This window comes from Pelobates fuscus, chromosome 1, assembly GCF_036172605.1.
Source record: "Pelobates fuscus isolate aPelFus1 chromosome 1, aPelFus1.pri, whole genome shotgun sequence".
NCBI classification, from domain to species: domain Eukaryota; kingdom Metazoa; phylum Chordata; class Amphibia; order Anura; family Pelobatidae; genus Pelobates; species Pelobates fuscus.
Window position 1 is genome coordinate 307,112,548 of NC_086317.1, and position 17,588 is coordinate 307,130,135.

General features: G+C 38.8%; 1 protein-coding gene across 4 annotated transcripts in view; it reads left to right on the forward strand.

The window, feature by feature from the left end:
• Positions 1 to 2,185: 2,185 nt before the first annotated feature.
• The window catches only part of RNF149 (ring finger protein 149), a 65,359-nt gene continuing 49,956 nt past the window's right edge, over positions 2,186 to 17,588 (forward strand). For all 4 annotated transcript variants that reach the window (XM_063458322.1, XM_063458333.1, XM_063458344.1 and 1 more), the window contains exon 1: positions 2,186 to 2,934. In XM_063458322.1, the coding sequence (XP_063314392.1) occupies positions 2,499 to 2,934 (436 nt within the window). In that variant the 5' untranslated portion in view covers positions 2,186 to 2,498. The remainder of the gene's footprint in view (positions 2,935 to 17,588) is intronic.

Consider the following 17,588-nt stretch of genomic DNA (forward strand, 5'->3'; position numbering starts at 1 on the left):
TTATTTTGTTTGCAAACTGCCAGCATATCACACAGTGCTCTTAAATGTCCTGGTATAAAACATGTTGGTACACAATATCTATACAAGAGATACAGGAACAAAGGCTAACATTAGCTATTGTTGACATTTTATCTTAAAGATTGTACATTTTGCTGTTGTTTGGTTTTATGCATTTGTTTGTCAGCTCTATCACTATCTAATGAACCCCTTGCTGGTTAATCTAACAACAGGTAACCATAGTGTGTGACTGAATGTGATGGCTGTCCAGACACTGCCAGCAAGTGCTAATAATGTGACATACAGTATACACTGCCCATCAGTGTTAAAGAGAGTGGAATACAGCACAGAGTGCCAGGCAGTGTTATACAGGGTGTTATACAGTATACATAGCCAGGCAGTGGTATACTGAGGTATATAAAGTATACACAGCCAGGCAGTGTTATACAAAGTGATATACAGCACAGAGAGACAGACAGTGTTATACAGAGTGATATACTGTATACACTGCCAGGCAGTGTTATACAGAACAGAGAGTCATGCAGTGTTATACAGTGTTTTACAAAGTGTTATACAGCACAAAGATCCAGGCAGTGTTACACAGAGTAATATAGAGTACTCACAGCCAGGCAGTGTTATACAGAGTGATATAGAGTACACACAGTCAGGCAGTGTTGTACAGAGTGATATAGATCTGTAATGAATGCGGCGGCCTGGCTCATTTTCCTGTCCGCCCGCACCTCTCACGCCTCCCCGCTCTGTCAGTCCCTGCACTGGCTTCCAGTTAGATATAGGGCTCAATATAAAATTCTGGTGCTTGCTTACAAGTCCTTACATAATGCTGCTCCAACCTACCTATCCTCCCTATGTCCCGTCGAGGCCCCTATGCTGTGCCAAAAACCTACGTATATCCTCTGTCCGTACTCCCACCTCTAACGCTCGCCTCCAAGACTTTTCCAGGGCCGCACCTCTTCTGTGGAACTCCCTTCCCTCCTCCATAAGAATTTCACCCAGTCTCCACTCATTCAAAAAATCATTGAAAACTCACTTCTTCAAGAAAGCATATCAATTTAACTGTTAGCAGGTTTTCATCCCCCACCCTCCATGACTCCTCTCCTGCAAATGTCAAAATTTACCTATTAAGCCCTCAGCAAATACTTTTCTAACAACTTACTTCGTACCCCTACTTTTACCCTTTGTGTCACTATACCCCACTCCCTCTAGAATGTAAGCTCATTGAGCAGGGCTCTCCACCTCTCTGTTCCTGTATGTTGAGTTGTCTGGTTACATTTAAATGTCTGTTAGTCCACCCTTTGTACAGCGCTACGGAATCTGATGGCCCTATATAAATAATAAAATAATAATTATCATATTTGCCTGGCTGTGTGTACAATTTACAGCACAATGTATAACACAGCCAGGCAGTGTTGTACAGAGTGCTGTAAATTGTACACACAGCCAGGCTGTGTTATACATTGTGCTGTAAATTGTACACACAGCCAGGCAGTGTTATACATTGTGCTGTAAATTGTACACACAGCCAGGCAGCGTTATACATTGTGCTGTAAATTGTACACACAGCCAGGCAGCGTTATACATTGTGCTGTAAATTGTACACACAGCCAGGCAGCGTTATACATTGTGCTGTAAATTGTACACACAGCCAGGCAGCGTTATGCATTGTGCTGTAAATTGCACACACAGCCAGGCAGCGTTATGCATTGTGCTGTAAATTGCACACACAGCCAGGCAGCGTTATGCATTGTGCTGTAAATTGCACACACAGCCAGGCAGCGTTATGCATTGTGCTGTAAATTTTACACACACCCAGGCAGCGTTATACATTGTGCTGTAAATTGCACACACAGCCAGGCAGCGTTATACATTGTGCTGTAAATTGCACACACAGCCAGGCAGCGTTATGCATTGTGCTGTAAATTGCACACACAGCCAGGCAGCGTTATGCATTGTGCTGTAAATTGCACACACAGCCAGGCAGCGTTATGCATTGTGCTGTAAATTGCACACACAGCCAGGCAGTGTTATACAGAGTGATATAGAGTACACACAGCCAGGCAGTGTTATACAAAGTGCTGTTAATGGTACACACAGCCAGGCAGTGTTATACAGAGTGCTGTAAATTGTACACACAGGGAAGAGGAAGGGGAGGAGCCAGGCTGCTGTAAAGGGACGTAATCGGAGAGGAGAGGGGGAGGGCTGTGTATTGTACCTGTATCTGGACTCTCGGTGTTAGGAAGTGCCAGAGCGGGGCTGAGGGCACCACCAGCGGTACTGCCAGCCGAATTCCACCCGGTGCCGAATAGGGCAGTAACTGTGACCGTATTACTGGGAGCTGTGTGTTCACTGTGGGCTTGGCTGTGTAACTGGCATGAGGAGATAGTGGGCACCTCACTGCCAGTGTATGGAATAACCTGTAACACGGGCTCTCACTGCTCGGGGTGACTGACTCCCGGGTGCTCTGCCGTGCTGTGTGCTGGAGGATGCCAGGCTGGTGGAGTGTGTGCCTGGCGCTGGCTGCCCTCTCCCCGGGCTGCTCTGGGCACTCCCTGGAGTGGTTCACTGCTGTGCTCCGCACCGAGTACACCGACCCTTTCACCAACATGACGGTGCTGAACACCACGGAGAGCGGCACCTACGGCGACCATTCCCCGAAGGAGAGCGTGCGGGGCTGGGTGGGCTACCCGCGGGACCCAGAGCTATTGGAAGGATGCCACCCGGATACCCAGTTCACGGTGCCCGGCATGTCGCCGGCGGCCCTGGAGGCTGAGGATGCCCATCCCTGGATTGCCCTGGTGGCCCGTGGAGGATGCACATTCAAGGAGAAAGTTTTCATCGCTGCCCGCAGGAAGGCATCCGCCGTGGTCATCTATAACGATGTGAAGAGTGGCGATGCCACCGTGCCTATGTCACACCTAGGTAAGCCCAATGATACATACAGCGAGCTTCCCATTGCACCCTCCTGGGACCTGCCGTACTTTGCCATTTGTATGCCAGCTCAGAGATACTCTGTCTTGCAGCACACCCTGGGTACATATGGAGTGGGCACCTTGGAGGGATGGTTTGTACAATCCTGTCTCCTCCAAAATGTAACTCACACTGTATCCAGCAATGGGATGCACTGTACTGACCATTGTATATGATTTATACCAGGTGAATTCCATTTATACTTTGAGGGAGATGGATTATTAAAGTGTTTTGAAAATCGTCCTGACGTTTTTAAGGTGAAAAATCACCAGTGGAATGTTTCTGTTTATTGCATTGGTTACCATAGTAATTGCTCCAGTTTTATAACTTTGCATCTTTTTTTTTTTTTTTAATATGGCATTTAAAAAGAAAAAGTATCTGTGTTCTAAAACAATTGGGTGCTTTAATTAATAATCATTTTAAATTTGTTTTGGATGTAATTGGGGCTCAGTTGTTACTATGGTAGCTGTTGTGGCAGGTATACCAAATTCAGTGACAGAAGGATGTGTAGTTGATAAGATGCCAATCTAGGACACGTGCCAAATGGTTAAATAGTTTACAGATCTGTGTTTTTGTTGATTGAGACTTCTGGGAGAATGTGACGCAACTTAAGTACTTTATCACGGATGTGTTTTGAATGTTTATTTTTTCTACTGCATATTTTACAATCTTTTACGTCATCAATGTGATGAAACTGTGGGGTTATGTATAGGAAGTGTTGTATTCAGAAAAGTGATTCAAGGTACCAAAAGTCACCATGAAAACTAGTGGAACCAGTAAGCATGTTGCATTGATGACCTTCGTGTTTGCATAACTTTTCAGAACAGACACTCTATTGTAACATGAAATGTGACAATGGTGTAAAGCCATTCTACTACAATAAAACTGTATTTTGGGTTAACCTCTTATTATTACACAAACCAGCATTTGTGTTGGTAATATATTGTTAATATCTGTTCAAATATGGATGTTATGCCTTCAAGGCACATTGGGATTTGTATTTAGTTTGTACATATTAAGCTTATTTATAATCTCACACCTGGATCCATCACTTGATATACTTTTAATAATGCCAAATGTTTTTTGTGTTTTTCTTTTTTTCTTTAGGGTGATGGCATCTACTTTCATTGTGACTGTAATGTGTTGTACAATATTGACACAATACAGTTTATACTAAAATTTCATTCTTGCCTCTGCTGCTATATTTGATCTCCAAAATATACACATAAAAAGTGCTTGCTTAATTTGCTTTCAGTCCTGGAGGACTAAATTTGTAGAAAAAGCACACCTAGTTCCTAATATCACAATTTTATGAGCCTGTGCAGAGTACTATGCACTTGTAAATGCCAGATATGGCAGGTTTGGTTCAGATGTTGTTCATTTTGTTTTGCTATTTGGAATTTCTAAATATTTAGCTTATTGTTCCTTGAGCTCAAACAAAAACTATTTTAACTTTGTTTCCTATGTAGTTGTGAAATAGCAAACTTAGACATCAGCACAGAATAATATGGAGATGCTTATTATTTACTGTTCAAGAATTTGTACCTGGTCTATTCACTACAAACTGAATTATGGTCGAGTTTAAAATCAAATTGTAAGACAAACAAAATAATCAAAATTGGGGGGGGGGGGGGGGGGGCAGCTGTGCTAATTTTACTCTGTTCTGGTGCACAAAATAATAAAATTCTTATTATTTATATAGCGCTAACAAATTCCGTAGCAGTGTACAATGGGTGGACTAACAGACACGTAATTGTAACCAGACAAATGGACGCACAGGAACAGAGGGGTTGAGGGCCCTGCTCAATGAGCTTACATGCTATGCTATTGCAAAATCAATACAATACATTGTTTAGTGAATAACTCCCCCCAGTCCCTCTAACTTCCCATTTTGATTTGGACTTTGACATTTATACACACCGTTGAGTCAGTCATTTGCACAGACAAAATATTTGGTTTCTTCATTTTCCTTTTTCTTAAATACATGCAGTAACTACATTTCCATTCATATGCTAAAAAGCTAAAAAAAAAACAAAAAAAAAAACTCCCTTTTATTTATTTTATATTGTTTCTTGTATTCAGATTTAATTAGTGACAGTTAATTAGGCTAGTGAGATTTTTTTTGCCAGTTTCATTGAAACAGCATTGTGTCTTTTTAAACATTAGCCCAATATTGTGACATTACAAAATTGCCTGGAAACAGGTAAATGAGGTTTATTCATATAGTTATTAACAAAACACTGAGTTTGGCATATACAGTATCATGTTTACATAGATGGCTCAACTAACTCCTGAATTCTATCATATTGGTTTGGGACTTTGTATAAACCTTCTTTATTTCTCCATATTTCTCATTTTTCTCAAGGAAAGTATTCTGGCTTACTTTAATATTGAGATGTTAACCTAACATAGAGTAACATACTATCTAATACTTTTCTTCAGCGTTAGTTTGACTTGTCAAAACTCAAGTTCCTATAACTTATGATTGCACATGTTGGAAAATAGGTTAAATAATATTGGTATAACAAAAAATTAAAAAAAAATTAAAAAGTGGTGCAAAAGTGTAGGCTGAGTCTCCGGTCGAGCCCCCCCTCCACTTTCGATATGGGCATTGCTTTTTGGTGCACTAAGTGATTTGGCTTTTCTCTATTTTCCTGGTGTACCCTGCCGGTGGCAGCCTGCTTTCTGTCTGTTCTTATGCTCTTTTTTTTTTTTTTTTCTCTTCCTTTATTTTCTCCCTCTTTTTTTTCCTCCTCTATTTCCTGTACAGTTCTTTTTCCATTTTTACCTCATCTTGTTCCCCCACTTGAGAAACGCTTCATTTAACTGTATAAAAACCCTTGGAGAGTGGAATCAAACACCTCTTACTTTGCATACCGTCTGTTGACGGTTTATGTTATCTCCATATTAAACGTTTTATTGTTCTGCCTAGCTTTCTTGTTCACATATACAGTGCATACCAATGAGTATGTTAATGAAAAACTCTACGGCAATGTGTTTCTAAACTTATTGGTGTTGCTAACTTTTTGTGTTCACCACTAATACGAAGAAGTATCAAAGAGCTTCTTTATTCGTAACTATCGTTGCAATGATTTTTGTTCTTTTACCGTCATGTAATGATGTGATGTCACGAAAGTGCCTTTTCTATGTACCACCAACTGTCTAAGATTTTAAAAAAATAATTGAAAACAAAAAAAAGTTTAGAATGGACAGAGTCACCAATGGAGTGTGCCGACTGGTTCATCTGGTTGCCCTGGCACATGCCCCACTTTTATTACTGTAAACTAGTTTTTAGAACATAATATTTCGATAAATAAACCCCCTGTTGTTATTCCAACATGCTCAATGCATTTCCAAGATGATACATAAGGCGTGTATTGCCATGTTTTATTCAACTAGAATTCAAGCAAAGGCAAATTTATGTACATAATTTAATTTCATGTTGCCTGTAGGTGCCAAACCTTGTCTCCTGGCTCCTTATTAATTCTCTGGCTGTTGAAGGTGATACAATGTTGCTCTATGAAAAAGCATATTATTGTGGTATAGAGGTTGTAGTTGATTCAATGTTTTTTAATGCTGCTCCATCCATATCTTTTGATCTGTAAATTACTTAATACCAGCTGTGGGTGAAAATGATGGAGTGGGTGGTATATAGGTATTGCATAGTGCATTGAAAACCAAACTACAAAGCTCGGGCATCCACAGATAATTTGCTAAATTTCTCCACATCAAATATAATCACAGCTTGGATATTTTTGCCTTAATTGTGCTGTTTGTTTATTAGTTTATTCATAGTTTAATGAATAAATGCTATTATGTATTAATGTCATTCTTAGTAGTATATAAAAAAAAAATCAATGTGGATCACTAGCCAAAATTATTAATCCTCTATTTGTTCCCTTCCTTCTTCTCCAATTTACATAACTCCAGTGATCCGCTGTCACTTTCTGGACCACATGTTTTGTGTTATGAGAGTACTAATTACTATTTACTGTAGGAGTAATTTGTGGGAGTATTGTGCATGCACTATGTACATCACTCACATAGACATTAGCTGTTAGTCTCTCCCATAAAGAAAGATGGAAGCACTTTAGGATGATAAGTTTAGTTGGCCAATAACTCACTGTCAGTAGTACTGCTTTAAATCTTAGGTTTGAACTTTTCCAGAGTCAAACCCATCCTTTCAAATTTTCTGAGTTCAACACAATGGGTATCAGTGATTTAAACTTTTATCAAATGCCGAAAAGTGAGAATATGTCAGCTAAAGTCTGTCCATTTCCTTTCCTTTTTGGTGGAAGAAAAGGCCTATGCAAGTATGTATATTAACATTCAAATGAATTGTGCAGAACTGTGGTCTTTAAGGATACCGTGTTTTCTGTAATCAATTTGATGGAGTGTTTTTATTACCCAGCCTTACTGGCATACTTATGTCTTTTAATCAGGTCCTTAATGCATGGTTTTTGTTTTTTTTATTAAGGGACCCTGCAGCCACCCAGACCACTTCATCTCATTGAAGTGGTCTGGGTATAGTGTCTCTTTCACTTTAGCCGTGGAGTGTAAAACATTGCAATTTTTGAGAAACTGCAATGTTTTCTTTGCTGGATTAAGTCTACCTCTAGTGCAGGGCTGCTCAACAGATAGAATCCCAGATGTGGAAATACAACTCTCATGATGCTTTGCATACCGTTAGAATGCATTTAGAATGACAAAGCATCATGGGAGTTGTAGTTCTACAACATCTGGGGAATCTACCTGTTGGGCAGCCCTGCTCTAGTGGCTGTCAGTAAAACTTGGTCACATGACGTGGAAGCCCCCATTGGAAAGCATTGATTGGCTTGTATGCACATTAGGTCCCTAATGCTTCTCTCTAAGGAGAGCATTGGGTTGGATTATCTAGGAGGAGTTAATGCCTCTTCTGTGATGTCACTAAATGTAGAGAGGTAAACAGTGCGAGGGAGTCTCAGCGCTGGAAATAGGTGATTTTATTAATCTAACAATAAAAAAAAAAAATTTACCTGGAGGATTGGAAACCTGACTACATGTACAGGGGCACTATAGTATTAGGAATAGAATTGTATTCCAAACGCTATAATGTTCCATTAATTACAGTTGCTGAGTAGTGAGTACCTTTCTATATCAAAGTATCTTGTTTGATTTATTAAGTTCTAAATCTATGTGGTTATGTATACAAATTGTTTACATTAACTTCTGTGTGCATGCAGCAGAATGAATTTATATATACAGTATCTCACAAAAGTGAGTACACCCCTCACATTTTTGTAAATATTGTATTATATCTTTTCATGTGACAACACTGAAGAAATGGCACCCTGCTACAATGTTGGCAGCACTTATACGTCTATTTCCCAAAGACAACATCTGGATATGACGCTGAACACGTGCACTTAACTTCTTTGGTCAACCATGGCAAGCCCTGTTCTGAGTGGAATCTGTCCTGTGAAACCGCTGTATGGTCTTACCCACCATGCTGCAGCTCAGTTTCAGGGTCTTGGCAATCTTCTAATAGCCTAGGCCATCTTTATGTAGAGCAACAATTCTTTTTTTCAGATCCTTAGAGAGTTCTTTGCCATGAGGTGCCATGTTGAACTTCTATTGACCAGTATGAGAGAGCGATAACACCAAATTTAACACACCTGCTCCCCATTCACACCTGAGACCTTGTAACACTAATGAGTCACATGACACCGGGGAGGGAAAATGGCTAATTTGGCCTAATTTGGACATTCCCACTTAGGGGTGTACTCACTTTTGTTGCCAACGGTTTAGACATTCATAGCTGTGTGCTGAGTTATTTTAAGGGAACAGCAAATTTACACTGTTACACAGGCTGTACACTTACTACTTTACATTGTAGCAGAGTGTCATTTCTTCATTGTTGTCTCTTTTGTGAGATACTGTATATTTAAAACGCTTATTCCACATTTATTTATTCATACCCTTTTCTGCTTTTTCTGGAGTGCTTCAAAATAATACATTTTTCTGGCTCTTTTTATTTTCTTTTGGATTATTTGCTTATTTTATTCTGCTGATTTTACTGTTGATTACATTCACAAAATGAGACAAATGAGTAATATTACTAGGAAACAAGATGCAGTCACAATTTAAAGGATTTTTGTATTCCTTAAAAAAAAAAAAAGATGTGAAAGCTTCCCTTCCCTCAGTATATCCTCTACTCTGATAACATGGAAAAGGTTGTCGAAAAAAAAAGTCATTTGCACTTTTTGTACGCAGTGGCACAGTTGTGAACCAAAAAAACAAAACCAAATGAAAAGGAAAATAAAGTCAAAGAAGAGGCGTAGTAAAGAATATGTTGGTGCAAATAAAGGGTTCAAATAGGAAAGGTGCCAGAAAAAACAGTCTGTAATTGAACACTTTTTATATCTTTGCATAACCCCTATTGTGCTCAGACTTGATTTTCTGGCCAAGGACAATTCCAGTATTTTACATCAATGTTAATACTCCCTTCTTCAAACAAAGTACAGGTGGGGCTGCCTTGGGGGCAAACAATGAGAGACACACACCAGTTTTTTCAACCAGACCTGTTTCACAATTGTCAAGCTACTGTTTTGTACTGTTTTTCCTTTTTTTCTTTTCTGTTTTCCATTGTTTAGTAAGTGTTTTGGCAACTGTTCTTTTGGCAGATAATGAACAAACACATGTTATGCGGGAATTCAAAAAGGAAATAAAAACACATGGAAACATCTGGATCGAGATAGATGTCTCATCTGCATTCTTCCGTGTAAATTGATCATTTGAGATAGTATGCACTCTTTTGATTTTAGTTATCTTCTGTCACCTATTTCAGAGAGAGTCTTCAATATGTTGGTGGCTTGTGTGCCTGTGTGTTTTTATGTTATAACCCTTTGATCGTATAATTACCCCCTATGGAAATATAGTAAGCAACAATTTGTTGTCTGGTCAGTAATAAGCGGTGCACATTATTAGAGTGAAAAATGTAACAGATTCTGCTTATTTCAAGTAAAAAGTGATTATATTATTGAACCATGACAATACTGATGATCCAAATTACAGTTCCCAGCATCTTAGGCCAAGCAAAATTAGACTAGCAATTACAATTTTACAGGTATTTCCCAATCTTATTTAAAGAATAAACAGAGGGGGCAAAAAGTGGTTTGAGGAAGATTAAGCAATCATTTCTGGGCCATTTAGTTTACTCGTGGTATTTTGTGCGAGATCGCTGGGCTTGGTCCTTGGCAATATAAAATTCTGAAAAATGTCTTGGTACATTGTTTATTCAAGCCCTTAGGGATGGTACATTATAAAGCTCATTTGATGTTACTGTAATAATTGTTTCTGGTCTGCTGACCCCCACTTATTGCCCATAATAGCCATATTAACATTTACTTATATTATTTCTGGTATTACCATAAAGCACTCCATCCAAATGAAACTAAGTAGTTTGTGAGAATGATTCGTACGCATATTTGCAATTATTATTTAACCAATGTTTGTTTTACCTCTGTGTTCATTACACCTTTGTGATATTGTTACATTGCTTTTAGGGTCATATAAATAAATGCCATTATTAAATTTGGTTATATGTTGAATATTCAGATTCTTCCTTACATTACATGTAGTGGGTAAGTAACGCAAATAAATCCAAGCAAATCAATAATGTTGCCATTTTTTCCAGTAAAATACAGAAAGAAAATTAAAGAAAGTGGCTAAAAAAATCTTTATCCATTTTGAATTAGGAATAGAAATTGTAAATAAAAAGTCAAATGGATATATAGCAATACTAGGTAATATTTCCCGACTGTGCAATGTAGATTATCTCAAAGGCACTTGGCCAGACAGTCAAGTCATAGTTGCGAACGACAGATAATGTCACAACAGTATTAAACTCGGGGTACAGATAATAACTTATTCACTGAAACATCAGTATTATAAATGTCATTATAATATTATGTTTACATCTACCAAGTTTGTGATGTCTCGGCTTTCATTGGTAAGGTGAACCTATTAGCACAGTTATTGTAATAAACATAAATTCCTTTGCAAGAAGAAAACATATGATGTAACCACCTGCACCAAGATAGATAGATTGATAACTTAGAAACATAGAATGTGACAGCGCATAAGAACCATTGGCCCATCTAGTCTGCCCGATTTTCTAAATATTTAACTAGTTCCTGGCCTTATCTTAAAACTAGGATAGCCTTATGCCTGTCCCACGCATGCTTAAACTCCCTTATTTTGTTAAGCTCTACCACTTCAGCTGGAAGGCTATTCCATGCATCCACTACCCTCTCAGAAAAGTAATACTTCCTGGTATTATTTTAAAACCTTTGCAACAATGTCCTCTTGTTGTGGTAGTTTTTCTTCTTTTAAATATAGTCTCCTCCTTTACTGTGTTGATTCTCTTTATGTAGTTAAATGTTTCTATCATATCCCCCCTGTCTCGTCTTTCCTCCAAGCTATACATGTTAAGATCCTTTAACCTTTCCTGGTAAGTTTTATCCTGCAATCCATGAACCAGTTTAGTAGCCCTTCTTTGAACTCTTTACAAAGTATCAAAGTCTCAATACAGAGAAGATATCAGAATGGTGAAGTTTAATACAGTGTAGCAGTAAGCTTGTTACTAAGTGAAATAAAGTTGTTACACACAATATAATGTCTACGAAGCTGATTACAGGACACCCTTGCCAGGTTCAATGCTTTCTTATGATCCACAAATTCATAATGAGCGTTTCTGAAGTAGTCCGTCTTTTACTCAAGATGTGCATTTCCTAGATATTGATTTTCATTTGCTAAAACCCTCTGTAGATCTTTCCAACAATACCCATATTTACAATTTCTTTTTGCCCTGCCATAGAAAAGTTAGGAATTGCATATTTCCATCTCACTGTTCAGCAGATCCCTTATTTTTGCTGCATTGTACATTAGAGAAAGAGAAATATGATGAGGATGTAGCACTGGGTTTCGTAGAAGTCCTGCTCACACACCATCTTCCCTGACAGTCATAACATGCTCTGCCATTTGTAACTTGTTATATTTAATGCTTTTGCTAATGATTATATAATTATTTTCACATTTCAGATTTAAATAGCTACTTTCTTATTTAGCTGTAGTTTTTATCTTAAAGTTATCATTAAAGGGATTCTCCTGTGCCAGGAAACCAAACTTGTTTTCCTTGCACTTGAGAATACTGGAGTCCCCAATGGGCTGATGTGATCTGGATGCCTACAGTATCCCTTTAATGTTTGTATTTTTGTTTATTTTTTCTGGTTATGTCAAAGCTCACACTGGACAAAGATTACAAACCAAACAACACAGATATATGGTACATTTGGCAATTTTGTAACACACAAACAATCTGGACCGATCATTACATGTATTTTTGGTTGAACATGTAATTATGTAAAATGTATTTAATGTAGGGATAGACCGTCCATCGGTTCTGCTGATTATTAGAGCCGAAATGCGTCATATATCTGATCGATATTGGTCTTGTAATTTACCAATATTACCAATATACAGCACTGACTCAGGAAGTGCCTCCTGTGGGCGTCTGAACATTGGCCACTGGAGGTGTTCATAGGCTGTAATGTAAACACTGTGTTTACATGAAAAAGCCTACAGGGACTGACGATACTCACCAGAACCACTACAATAAGCTGTAGTTGTTCTGGTGACTATAGTGTCCATTTAAAAGGACACTATAGTTACCAGAACAACTACAGCTTAATGTAGTTGTTCTGGTGAGTATAAACATTCCCTTCAGACATTTTCATGCAAAAATACTGTATTTTCAGAGAAAAAGCAGTGTTTACATTGCCCCTCGAGACACTTCCAAGTGGCCACTCCTCAGATGGCCACTGGAGGTGCTTCCTGGCTTAGTGCTGCAGTGCCATTCAGCGTCTCCATGCTCTGCGTGGGGAATCTGATTTTTTTATATATGGATGTATTGATTCAATGCATCTCTATGAGGAGGTGCTGATTGGCCAAAATAGCGTTTGGCCACGGTCCCTTGCCTATTTCAGCCAATCCAATGCTTTCCCCATCTGCAATTCTGATTATGCCACCTAGGGGAGCTAGCGCTGGCGAACCCGGAAATAAGATGAGTTTTAATTGCTTTTAAGTGAGCTAAAGGGGGCAAGCCACCTAAATTGTGGGTTAAGCACTATAGGGTCAGGAATACATGTTTGTGTTCCTGACCCTATAGTGTTCCTTTAATGCAGGGCTGTCCAACCTGCAGCCCCCTAGATGTTGCTGAACTACAACTCCCATGCTTCCCTGGCTATCTGTTTCATTGAAAGAATCGTGGGAGTTGTAGTTCAGCAACATCTGGGGGTGCCGCAGGTTGGACAGCCCTGCTTTAATGTATTTTGGTTGACCATTTTTTTTGCTTGATGTTCTCTTTTTGTCTAAAAGAAAAATGCAGCCCTCCTCCTTCTGATTGTTTGATTGGCAATTACATGCAAATTTATAGTAATACCGTATTTATTATATTTTCATTGAACATCCTCTCTGCTGCGCCTATAAGAATTGCGTACAGCTGTTTAATGTTTGCAATAACCAGGGAATTTTAAGTTTAACATTAGTTGCAAAACACACAAACATAAGACTGAGTGATACGGTTGATCACGGAAGAGCTTTATGTGAAAAATGTGTTGATTTAGGACATAATGGCTAGATCAATTTCTATATATAAATATATATATATCTAATGTATTTGTTTTTACCATCACATTTTCTTTGCTTCATAGAAATTGTATTGATCATGGATCATTTCCTCTTTATGGAAAAGCTCACATGAAAATATATGCTCTTGAACATTCTGCTGATGTGACAGCAACCATTTACTTCTGCATTTCAAACGTAGCAACAAAATCTATATAACCTGAGTATACATCTTTTAGTGCAGGAAGTGTGAACTCTATGTGCACTATTAAAAATAACTTACACTTACACATTAGGCAAAATTAGAGCATGCTTAATTCCATATCACCTTTTGAAAGAATGACCAGAAAATCTAAAAATAAAGATTGTCAAAAAAAAAATTCCATATTACCTTTACAGCTTCTTCAATTCATAAAAATATTTTACCTAACACAGATCATTTATAAACATTCTAAGTGTTATTTCTAGTTTGGAATGGAATGTGCCCTATTTTGTAGATACTATTTGTGAGATCCCCTTATTAATTATTTCAAACACACCATCTATATTTTTTATATTTAGAGGGAGCTACTTAGCTACTGGTTCCTGACTGGTTTAAAACCCTGTCCCTAGCCCATACCATTTAACAATAGCTTCTGGCTTTGGGTACAGAATTTAAAATTAGCTAAATCCCTATACCTCCTATTGAAACAAAAAGTCTTGTTCCAACCATTGTCACTTTTTTTTTTTTTTTTTTTACTGGCCAAGTGCTGCTACTGGTTTGTTACTACTGGCCATGCAGTGTGAAGCGTGCATGCTCAGGTGTATGTTTCCGTGCGTTACCAACAAGCCGCTATTATACAAATGGTTGGAATCTGCTGCCTATGGTCATGGAGAATTTGAGCCTCCTAGCTTGTATATAGTCTGGGAAACCCCTACTTGCATTATTTTATTCATTTTTGTTTGTCAATTTATCACTATTTGCCCAGTGCCTTTGTAAATATTGTAGAATACTGGTCATTTGCCCTAAAAAAAATGGTGCCACTTTAGTAATTCAGTAAATTATAAGTGGTGTGTATGTTCACACTCTTGGGGCCATTTCTATGGTCATTTATTTAGCAGACAGTGATTTTCTCCAACCCAGATGGGCACCTCTGCTCCTCTTTAATGCCTATATCTATCCAGGTGGTCTCTCTTTCTGTTTATAACTTTTTAATGAAAGTATTAAGCCAAAGGTTGACAACTGCAATTTAGCTATTGGAGTCAGCTCACAATTTACAGGAGAAACTGTTTTTGATCACCCTAGGGTATGCTACATAATGAAATTAGTAAGTTGGTAGGCAAAGAAGCTGCATGGCTTAGTATAACATGCTTGAACAGGGTTTTTTTAATTTTTTTTATTGAATTTGTCAGACTTGCAACATGACTGGGCAAGCCTGTAAAATAACTGTTAATGGTACGGTTGTAAACATGCTGGATAGAGTCACTTGAAAGGTATATGTGAAAGTATTATGTACTTGAGGAACATAACTGAACAAAATAAGTTACATAGAACTATTTAAGTTTGAAAAACCTAGTTAAGGGTGAAGGCAAGGAGAAGAGAAATTATATAATTGTACAATTAATAGGAGTAAGAGTGTTACAAAATATAGTTTGGCTCAAGAAAAGCCATGGTTCGGTTTGGAAATTCGGGTAAGTAAAATAAAATTTGTCTGCTTCGGCAATTCGGACCAATGGCATTCATTACGGTTCGGCACGTCCGAACTACCAAACTTCAGCAAATTGGAACTTTGGCAATTCGGAACTACGGTAATTCGATACTTCAGCACTTTGGAATTTCGTAAGCATCCGAGTTTCCGAATTGCATGAAACAAATTGCACATGTCTACTGGGAGCCCTATAGATGTGTAAGTGGTTGTGGTGGCAATCCTGGCACTGGGAGCCCTACAGATGTGTAAGTTGTTGTGGTGGCAGTCCTGGCACTGGGAGCCTTATGGATGTGTAAGTGGTTTGTGGTGGCAGTCCTGGCACTGGGAGCCCTATAGATGTGTAAGTGGTTGTGGTGGCAGTCCAGGCACTGGGAGCCCTATAGATGTGTAAGTGGTTTTGGTGACAGTCCTGGTTCTGGGAGCTGAATATGATCAATATACTTCTTAAATGATATGTAGAATTTTTCGTAGATATTGCTACATTTGGAGGATTTTGCAATTTGTTCTAAATCAGATTGCATGTTTGTGTGTCACGAGTTGCTTTTCTGAGACACATTCTCATTGAAATACATGTGAACTGATCTAGGGGAAGCTTATATCTGCTAACTGCAGTGGTTTGACTTGATCAGAGTTCATGTCAGACTGCAAGACATGAAACATTTGATGCATTTTTGATCTACCAAATGATCTACCATTTATATTTTATGGAGTCTGGAGGTATACCAGCAATCCGTTTTAATGTGTGATGTGTCATGTGCTCATTTAAAGGCCCATGAGTATCACTAACTATAAAAATACTCTCAGAATTTGTTATATGCTTCAAACTACAGGGTATTTGTATGGAAAATAAAAACCTACACAGTGTGTTAGCATATATCGAGTACAGTTTTTTGTGTGCAGCGATACATACACAGATAGGAATAAACATATAGATGGTAGTCAAAGCATTATCTAGATTAGAGCAACTGTACTTTTTAACAATATACACAAGATAAAGTAAGTGAGTAAGTAATTGTACAAAAACATGTGTAGGATAAAGATGTAATTGCACTAGGTACAAAATTAGACCATTGTATGTAAAATATTTTAAAATAAACTAAACATGCACATTTCAGGAAAGTGACATTCTTAAACCACTGGGACTAGGTACATCAAATTAAGATGGTCATAAAAGGAAGACTGGCTGTCATAAGAGAAGCATTAACTCGGGGCCTAGAGCGTACGCTAGTGGGTATTGAAGGACGGTCGGTCAACCGATTTCCATGTTGGGCAATGTTTGTGTGATCTTGAACTGTCCTGCTAAGAGCGGTGCCAAGGTGAAGCACCACTCCAACCCCAGGCCTTTGTATCAGCAGACACCTTGTCTCCATGAATCCATTGACTTGCAGAGTCCAAGTCCTTAATTTTACGTAAACTGCGTAAAGGCTGTTGTCTTGTAGTTTTCCGTCAATTTTGTCTGCTGGCCCTCCACATACATGAATGGTGTACTGAGGTTGGACCCCAGGGGGCTCTCAGCTCGTGTTGGCACGGTAACATAGTGGTTTCATTTGTGAAAATAGATTTGCTAGGGCCATGCAAGCCTCTCCAATGCCACAGATCCCCTTCCACAGGTAGAAAATCTGGTTTTGCCAAACTCGAGCGCTGACACAGCTTTGCTCAGAATTGCTCACATAGGGTATCAAACATATCTAATGCTTGAACAAATGAGCTTGCCCGCTCGAGGCATTGTATCATAAGACACTGTGTAGCATGTTTTTTTGCTTCAGCCATCTTGGATAGCTTGGCCTGGTGCCTGTTATGAAGCGTGGCTATTAGCTTCTTGAGGACTATAGTTGTCTAATCCAGTCTAAACCCCACTAGTCCAAAATGGGGGGTGGGAGGTTGGCCGGAGCCCAAATATTAGTCGTTGCTGAACCAAGGTGGGAGATTGGATGCTCCTCCCACCTAGAGGTAAATAGCAAGCCACAGTAAACGCTGGACACCCCAAGAAAGCCAGTGAAACTCCGTTTGAGATTTGCCAGAGCTTGCTCCCCATAATAGAGAACAGCAGCCTAAGAATTGCAGGATTTTCCGAGTTATAGATTCAATATCAAAGATACGCTGAGGAGCTCCCTCGGTCTGCTTCCTGCTCACTCAGCAGTCAGGCCCCACTGCCAAGTACACTCTTTTCTTCATGTGATCTCGTCATGCACATATGGAAAGGAAAAGGGGAACAGGAGTCATTGTGTGAAAACATTACATTTTAAATGCACT